This window comes from Patiria miniata, unplaced genomic scaffold (assembly GCF_015706575.1).
Source record: "Patiria miniata isolate m_02_andy unplaced genomic scaffold, ASM1570657v1 HiC_scaffold_16, whole genome shotgun sequence".
NCBI lineage: Eukaryota > Metazoa > Echinodermata > Asteroidea > Valvatida > Asterinidae > Patiria > Patiria miniata.
The window spans coordinates 9,309,182-9,318,382 of NW_024037054.1; the positions used below are offsets into that span (position 1 = coordinate 9,309,182).

The window sequence follows — 9,201 nt, forward strand, 5'->3', positions numbered from 1 at the left end:
GAAAATTTAAATTTAAATATAGCTGTTACAATGTTTATATTCTTTAAAGTTTCATAACCGTGCAAAATGTTCACCTTTTTTTCAATGGATATAACGCGTTTTGGAAATAAACTCTTTGTACACTCTCAAAACGTTGTTTAACTTTGGTTGGTTAATTAACAAGTTGTTAAAATTTGTAACCTTAAACTTACCCAACGTTGGTTAATTAAATTTAACCAGCGTTGGGTAAAATAACTAATTTTAACCAACTTTTGATTAGCAGGTGAACAGCCCAACAGTTGGTTAAAAAGTTGGTTAAAATTTCACCCAACGTTGGGTAAAATGTTCCCAACATTGGTCAAATTGGAAAAATTATACAATGTTGGTTACAATTTTAACCAATTTTTTCAACCTGCTCAATTTTAACCAATGTTTTGAAAGTGCCGAAAAAATTATACAGAACACGTGGTGCCTAAATGTTGCGAATATAGAGTGTGCATGTCGACATCATCACTGAATTCTAAATAGCGCACTTCACAGATACATGGCTTAAATCATAACAATCCGTAGCCATGTATTTATTCGCAAGAGGGATTTTGAGACGACTGGTAATAAGCACAATCCGCGTCATGAAACCAGTCGCTGGTGCCCGCTTCGTCAGCGGTGACTCCGTTCAGCTCACACAGCTGCTCGGTTGAGTAATAATTAACGGATTTGCAGCGGGTATTTCGCATGCAGGCGGCGACGCATCGCATCCGACTAGGCCCGGAGACGGTCTTGATCACGTGACCCCGGAGGCACTGGTCCCCGGCTTTGTTGTACACTGCAGAGACGATCCCTGAAATTGATCAAGATAACAATTTTCATTAATTTGTAACAGTAACCAGTCCAACTATTACATTACAAACGTTAATGTCGGTGTGTCTGAGAGAAACCCAATGTGAATTATCAACCCTCGTGTCCATTTTTGTTTTTGTTTTCAAGCTAACCTTGGCTGCAACTTTTCCCGCCGTAACCATGGGGGCACTCGCAAACATTTGGCGATACGCACTGTCCTCCATTCCTGCAGGACGGCGAACAAATTGCTGGAGAAAAAAAATCAAAGATTCATGATGTTGTTCAAATATGCGTTAATGCAGAATAGTGCACATTAGATTCTTGAAATAAAGGGAAAACACCTAGAAGGTTTTGATCCATACTTACGTTCAGCGCAGTTGTTCCCTGCATACCCGGCAGGACATTGGCAAACGTTGGGAGATACACACAGCTGTCCATGTACACAAGGTGGCTCACAAATAGCTCCTAAATTTAAAAAAAAAAATCATACTTTTTTGTGAACGCCAGAAACCTTAAAGGGCTCATGTAATGTGATTTATTTTAAATGCAATCCTTAAAAATGCACCTTTGTGCCATTATTTTCAATTACCATTTTGCCATATTCATGGGTATTTTGGTGACTTGTTGGTTTTCATGAGCAAAATTGTGATGTCATTTCAGGCAGAAACCTCAATGTTACAGCTATATATGCACCAGAAGTTGCCAGGATTTTGGATGCTCTGCTGTGGTAGATTTGCTTTTCTTTGGTGATTCGTTGTTGTGTCAGTACATGGCAGTAAAGCCAATGAGCGAACTTTTCTCACAAATGTTTTCAATGAGCACATTTTGGGGTTCACAATTTGAACAGAAAACCCTAAACTGAACAGTGTCTTCCTGAAGGTAGCAGACCAGTAAATAAACTTCCATTGACCCCAATGGTAAATGCTCCCACTTCAAAAATTCGGGAAAAATACTCACAACTCTCCAAGGTGTTCGAGACGCACATCAAATTAAAGCTTATTTCATCATCTTTCATTTTCTTTTCAATTTTCAAGGGTCAACTGATGACTTTTAGGAGAAATTTCCATCTGAAGATGATCACCCCTGAAAATAGTCCTGAAGCCCATCGCCATTTTGAAAAAAGGTTGCCTACACTCCATTGCAAAATAGAGCGCTTTTAGGGTCCAAATTACATCAAAATTACACAGAACTGCAAGCTCCCAGTCCTGTGCACGGCTTCCACCCATATTTTTTACAAACCCTCAAGTTCATGGCCCACAGCATGCCCAAATACCGAAGATTTTGAGGGCATGCAAATCGTGATTTGGCCGGCGCAGGCAATTTCGGACCGATTTACTGGTCTGCACCCTGAAATGACTGACGGCAACAGCGCCCTCATTTGTTCGGAAAAGCATCAATTACATTTTGAAATGTCTAAAGAAGTGCACTTTTCAATAAAATTAACCAAAAAGGGATGTCAAAATATATATAGATTTCACACATTTAAGAGGAATAGAAAGTTTGCACAAAATAATTTCCTAAGCAAAATTCACTTTCATGACCCCTTTAAGCTTATGGAAGGCTTGTAAAAGTCAGTCAACCGAGCTTGGAACCTTTCGCTTTACCTAGACACAGGTGTTGACGTCTCGGCTCCAGCCGGGACAGCAGATGTCATAGGCCGTTCTCATAGCACTGCGGTAGGTCGTGATGTCCCTTTTAAAGTTATAAAAAAGGGCAAATCTTTTAAGTTTTGTTGTCATGTTTAGGTTTGGGTTGGAGTCTTTGCAATATTGAGGCGTAGCGCGCGTGTCATCAAGGCGTGGTGTGTTACAAAATAATTGAGGTGGTGTTATTTTGGCGCAAGTATGGGGTGAGTTAAGTTCCGTTATGTCCTCGTGCAATAACTACAAATTCCATTTACTGCAGACTTTAAATTTCAACTCCCAGGATGTTTAGGTACTCCTAATTGTATGCAAATGTGAACATCTTGATGCAATCAAGCTAAATGAGTCGTTTGTCGGGAATTTTTGTTTGGCGACTCAGGCCAAAATAGGGCCACTTCATCACATCACTTCATCACATCTCTTGGTGTTCAGACTTCCATAATTTTTTAACTAAAGATGGTACCAGCATGCGGTTTTCACAGCAGTAATGCTGAGATTGTGCTTAGGCTTTTCAAATCTGTAATAAACATTTTTTGACCATGGTCGACAAACAACTCATTTAGCTTGATCGCCTCACAAATAAAAAGTATAAAAGTGTGATGCCATCTCTAGCAAAGGCTTTATAAGTCGGCATTAAAGGTAAATTCTTAGATTTTTTGTTGTCTTTGATCATTATGTTGAGGTTCGTTCATAACTCATAAAGAATTGATCGAATGTTCATAATTACGTCACAACAACAATGCCCTCAGAGGTCAGGAAATAGCAAGGGTATTGCGTAGCCTTTTTAAACGGGAATTTAAGTGTTTCTTATTTTCATGGAGTCCAGCGACAAACTTTTCGCACAAATTTTTTTTCGGCACGAAACTCATTTCGAGCTCCTTTAATTATAATTTTGACATGCGATGTCTTTACCTATAACGCGTGCAGTCAGACCAGCCCAAAAATCCGCAAGATGTTACGTAACGCTGTAAAGCTGAAGTTGACTCCTGGACATAGTAAGTTCTTGGGCATGTGTTTCTGATGGGAAAGTACAGACATTGACATTTAATGATGACAATGGGCTCTCCATATAACCCTTCAAAGCAGTTATAGTTTCAAGAAATGAAGGCGGGAAAATGGACCCTCATAAAGTGGACTCGTGTGAGACATAGAACGACAGATATCTTGTAGTATGGTAAACTTCGCACATCTTCACAAAACAAGCTCGAAGGATCTCGAAAGCTGCGGGCAAACATTTTCATGCATGAGTCACGTGACTGTGCCACGTAATGTCTAGGAGGAGTAGTGTTTTGAGTGAAAAACAAAATCAGGTTTTTGACCCCTGTTACCCCATGATGGCCTTTGACCCCGTATTGGTCAAGGGAAATGTTGGGGCTGGGCTACTTTTGAAAAGTTTGGTTGAAATCTGTAAAACAATGGCAACTTTGTTACTAACAAATCAACGTTTGTTACTAACTAACTTACTAACGAAGCTATCCCGCAGCTAAAAACTAAAGTTATTATATTGCATTTATTTTTAAAAAAAATTTCTCCTTTTTTTTTGGGGGGGGGGTATTTTCGTCAATAGCAATTGGCTACTAACTGTATGCTCAGTTACCGACATGTGATATATCCAGAAAATTAATGAGTGACTTGTTTGTTTGTTTGTTTTTGACTTACTGTCCATGAACTCTGGTGTTCAAAAGAGCGCCAAGCACGACGAGAACTGTCACCAAGCGGTGCTGCTGCTTCTGCTGCAGTGCACGGCTTGCACGCCGCGGGAAAGTCATGTCGCTACAAAGAAACACCGGCACCAACATAATAATCTTAAACAGAATGAAGCGCCTCAAAATTCCTTTACTTCCACAGTATTACACCAAAAATGCCCTCCCATTGGCTCCCAAAACCGTTCTAGGAATGAAAACTTAAAAATCACTTTAAATACGATATTTGGGGAGAATTCTGTATCCATGATATGTACACCGATCACGAATACAGTTGCGCGGAGAGTTGCGCCGTTGTGGTATAATCAATGGCATTTTTAAAATACCTTTTAAGTTAAAAACTTTTAAATTATTATTCATTTTGAATGAGACGACTGAGTTTTTTTATCAATAAATATGTATTTCCGAACATAATAAAATACAGCAACATTTCACTTACCATGCAGCTTCGCACCAAGTGTGAAGCAACGAACGGGAATCACTAACGCAGGAGTGGCGAGTCAAACAAAAACTGTCGAATGATCATTATCAGGTGATTAAACTCCAACAAAATTAATTGGCTGACATTTAAAGTCGTATGTATCCCTTAATGGAAGAATATTATCTCCTTTTGTTGGGAGCAACTAGCACTGTCGTTTTTGAAAAATTGGTTGGTTTTAACGAGCAGGTCGGCTGTATTGTTTGAAAGACGATAGTGAAATTAGGCTACGGCTTGTTTCGCCCGTAGATAATTATTGGTTTTGCCAAGGGATACGAGGCGATCAATCTTATAACAATAGAATATATGGCAAATACAATATTACTTTCTTCCATTAAGGGATACGGCTTTAAATGTCAGCCTGGGAATGTCCAGGACAATTGGAATATTAAAAGGACAATAAATGCATTTCATAAATACCTGTCGTGTTCAAGCCAATTGAATTGAACAAAACAACTACATGTATATTCTATAAGCTTGCATAAGCTTTGGGATGGGGACGTAAAGCCATAGGTCCCGCGTGTGTTTCGTAATGCACGTTAAAGAACCCAGTAACACTTGTCACTAAGAGAAGGGTTTCGCCCCGGTGTTTCTAGCAGTGGCTCCAATATGCACTGCAGCACCTTGTAACCCCTGGTGGTGCTACATAACGGGTCTCATATTTCTCATAAACTTCGTTTACCTGTTTTAATAATAAACACAATTTTCAGCGCCTTGAGTACCTAATCGTTGGTAGATACTAGATACGTGCGCTATATAAGACTCCGGTATTATTATTATAACCCTGCAATTTTTTTACTTCATCAATTTGATATAAATTATAACATTTTGGAAATAAACTTCTAAAATAATATGTTTAAGTTTCAGAGGAAAGACAAAGCCAATGAAACATTTATGATTAATAAGTCTGATTATAATTATTTGAGGAAATAAACCTGCCGTTAGTTAACACTATTGAAGTTAAGTTTTATTGAATGAGTCGAATCGTTGTCCGCACGATATTTTTGTAAAGGCCAGCTTGTTTTTAAATAAATCAAATTTAATAATTTAGATGATGTGAAAAAAATATGCAAATGTCCAGGTAAAAGATTACAGTGAATGGCGATAGAAAACAGCTCAATAACATGTGAAAAAAGGGTTTAAAAAAACGCATTGACCTTTGAAAATAACTGTCGTGATGAAGTCATGTTTAATTAAGACAAATAACCAAAAACAATTCCGCACAATAACTCCACAAAGAGTCAACACTTTACGTTTATTAGGAACGGCCTGTTGATCCTGGCTCAATAGAGGGCGCTGTTGAAACAGGCAGAATCATTTGGCCAGAAAAAGGGCGCTCTTTCTAAAGTTAAGTCGTTTTATATTGTCAATAGAGGGCGCTGTTATGTCATTCAACAGACGGCAAAAAACAACACATCATTTTCCAGACGATAACTCTAGAAATACCTATTGTATCCACTGGAAACTTTGTCTGTCAATTGGTCCTGATGTCTGAAATAAGTCTATTAATTTGCAGAACCTCATGTCAACCAAATTCTTTGATACAACCAAATATTTCCCGCTGTTTTGTATACCCGGCCAACTGCATGGCATGTTCTTTCAAAAGGGCGCGCCGCTACACTAATAGTGGTCACCACGCTCTTAAAAAAGAATTGTGAACATAGAATTTTGTGTCATATAAAAAAACAGCACATTCGTTTCCAGCCGGTAACTCAAGAAATAACGGTTGTATTGGCTTCAAATTTTGTCTTGTTATTAGTAACAATATGATGCCTAACTCTGTTGACTATTGATAGAAATTATCAAACAATACAAAGAATATAACAAAAGTGTTCAGTACGAAAAATAAAATCCGCTCGTAAGTCAACTTTATGGAACAAAAACAACACGTTCGTTTGGCGGACAATAACTCCAGAAATAAATGGTCCAGTGAATTGAAATTCTTGCTGGTTATTGCCTTTTTTATTTGAAACATTTAGACAAAATGTCTACTCAATAGGCCATTAATTTCTTGAGTTATATTCTGCACACGAATGTTGTTATTGTTCTCCGAAAGTCGACTTACGTTCGGATTCAATTTAACTCAACTTGAATTTAGTTTAAAAAACACACACTCATTTCCAGACGAAGTAATACCTTTTGTACTGACTCGAAACATTGCCCGTCAATTGGTCCTGATGTCTGAAATAGGTCTATTAATTTTCAGAAGCAATGTCAACCAAATGTTTTGTTACAACCAAATATTTCCCGCTTTTTTTATTAGACATTTCGACAAAATTTCGACTCAATTGGCCATTTATTTCCCAAGTTTCGGTTCTCCACAAGAATGTCTTGTGTTTGTGCTCCGAAAGTCCACTTACGTTCGGATTAAATTTTAGTCAAATTTATATTTAATTCAATATTTTGTTCTCAAAAAAGTTAAGTTGATAATTAGGGACTTGAAAATATTGTGTGCTTTATTCTTTGGGAAAACTTGTCTTAATGCAGTGCGATAATGATATCAATGGATGGAGGTAGGAAATGGCATAATTAGATTTAAAAATCAAACTAAATGATGTGCATGCACAGACTAGACATGTCAGAGCAACTGACAATTTAACTATGCCATAAATTATTAACTTATGTTTCTAGGATATTGAAAGGATGACGTTTTACAGATAATATGAATACATTTTTAGAATATAAATGTTAAAATATTAGTCACTCGAGTTGGCATCGATCCTATCTCAATTCATATAATAAAGAGTTTTTAATTAATATGGGAATATTAATCTCTGTATTGTCTTTCCTCAAGCGTGATTTTTTTGCTTTCACTGTTGACTTTGTATCTGAATATTAATCAAAGCTATCGACACCGCGCGCGCAGAAGTCTAGAGTTTCTCGAATCCACGTGTTTCGCTGGTATTCATTAACTCGATAGAATTATGTGTGTTTCTGGCTGCTACCAGCGAAAGTGCGAAACTGAAAGTCGGCCATTTTGATTTCGGCGAGACGCGGGAAGATTTGTATTTTTTTGGTGTTTATCTTTGAGACAAAATTTCACGCTCAAAATGACCTTTTGATGTTAAATGCATTGACACGGATAAATGTTCTGCCAACCAGGTTAGTGGAGTAGTGAATGGAACTGGAAACCACTTTGTGAATGAATAAAGAACACATTTCCACGATAATGCTCACTGAACAACTGGACAGCTCAAGCGCATACTTCGTTAGTTCGTACACGTGTGAGGCTTGGGTGGGCCGGGGGCGGGGCGTGGTGTAAGAAAAAAAGGGAGGGGTTTGTGAGCTCAGCATCTCCTCTCACACCCCCCCCCCCCCCGCCTCCATAGTTAGGCCAAAATGAAGAAACAATTTTTTAGCGTCCTGCCTTTTTTGTTAAAAAAAGGGGGGCCTCCTAAAAGAGAGTGGGGGGGGGGGGAACTAAACATTTTTTTTTTATGGGGGGGGGGGGGGTCTACTTGGCCTTATACTCCAACTAGCAACACACTAGATATATACCCAGTTTTTATTAACCCTAACTCCCTAGCATGAGTTACTAGGAACCATATATCCGTCCTGGCAAATTCCAACACCATATGGGAAACTGTTCACACTATATTTCTGACTAAAAGTTTCTGGAGGTGTGCCAACCCAATGTAAAAGACTGTCAATTTAGGGGTACTGTACCCATCCAGACAGATTTCCAACAATACATGCTGTTGGGGTTTGATGGGTTGAGTTCTGTTAGGATTAAAGGTGATCGTGTATGTACAAGGGCCCGGTTCCCTATAGGGAACAAAATCCTCAATATAATGACACCTTTTTTTTGGTAGTAGTTTCTCTGGGTAGAAATTATGATTTTTCCACGTCATTTATGGTTGGTGCTGTGCGATTCAGCGCATCTTGCACATTCACGGTTCATCGCATGATGATCGCCATCTTTATTTTCATGTTGGATTTTGTCGTTTTCATCGTCATTGTACTCCCAAACGTTCCTCAAAAATTCAAAACCCTGCCCTCTTTCTATGACATATCTGCATGTTATTAATGTCGCCAAACTAGTTTTGTTAGTCAACTAATTTAAAGGTGGATTTTGTTCCCTTATAGGAACCGGGCCTGTAGCTATAGATGCATGATCATCCACAAAGTGACAAATGGCATTTCCCAATGTTTATATTTGGAGTCAGACGAAGCTCAAGTTGCCGCTGACTTTTATTTTATTTTACAGCAAACATTAAACACAAAGTAAAACACAAACAGGAGATTCTTTTGCTGATATCTGACACATTTTTGATATTTTCGATATCATTCCTGGTTGTGTATTATCTAGACAGTTATGTTCAAAACCCCCCCCCCCCCCCCTTCAGATTTTTCTGTTCTTGACCATTTATGCTGGGATATGAAAGAAAAATATTTTTTCTTACAGAACCATGCTTTGCTGTGACTGCACACAACCAGTGGAGGCGAGGAGAAATATGCCAGTCATCTGGAAGATTAACTGCTCCAAAACAAAATGTGACTACAGCTTTAGTATTTTCTAATACATTTTTTAGCTCTTTGCAGTAACATTACTTCCTTTGCA

At 38.3% G+C, this 9,201-nt stretch overlaps 1 protein-coding gene and 1 long non-coding RNA gene across 2 annotated transcripts; one reads left to right on the top strand and one right to left on the bottom strand.

The window, feature by feature from the left end:
* Positions 1–557: 557 nt before the first annotated feature.
* On the bottom strand, positions 558–4,228 carry LOC119723234 (von Willebrand factor D and EGF domain-containing protein-like). Its single transcript, XM_038193798.1, has 5 exons — positions 4,119–4,228; positions 3,424–3,476; positions 1,183–1,281; positions 969–1,064; positions 558–817 (listed from the first exon to the last, which is right to left on the bottom strand). The coding sequence occupies exons 1-5, from the start codon at positions 4,226–4,228 to the stop codon at positions 558–560; spliced, it is 618 nt and encodes a 205-aa protein (XP_038049726.1).
* A 3,480-nt stretch (positions 4,229–7,708) lies between these two features.
* LOC119722593 lies at positions 7,709–9,134 on the top strand. The gene is made up of 2 exons (XR_005270455.1): positions 7,709–7,742; positions 9,046–9,134. It is a non-coding gene; the product is annotated as an uncharacterized LOC119722593 (long non-coding RNA).
* The last annotated feature ends 67 nt before the right edge of the window (positions 9,135–9,201 follow it).

What these genes read in the sequence shown, in the direction of transcription:
- LOC119723234 (XM_038193798.1), bottom strand. Translation starts at nt 4,228, where the DNA reads ATGACTTTCCCGCGGCGTGCAAGCCGTGCACTGCAGCAGAAGCAGCAG. An exon ending in GTCAACTTCAGCTTTACAGC is followed by an intron (nt 1,282 to 3,423) that starts GTTACGTAACAT and finishes TTTTAAATTTAG; the next exon opens with GAGCTATTTGTGAGCCACCT. An exon ending in CGGGAAAAGTTGCAGCCAAG is followed by an intron (nt 818 to 968) that starts GTTAGCTTGAAA and finishes GATCAATTTCAG; the next exon opens with GGATCGTCTCTGCAGTGTAC.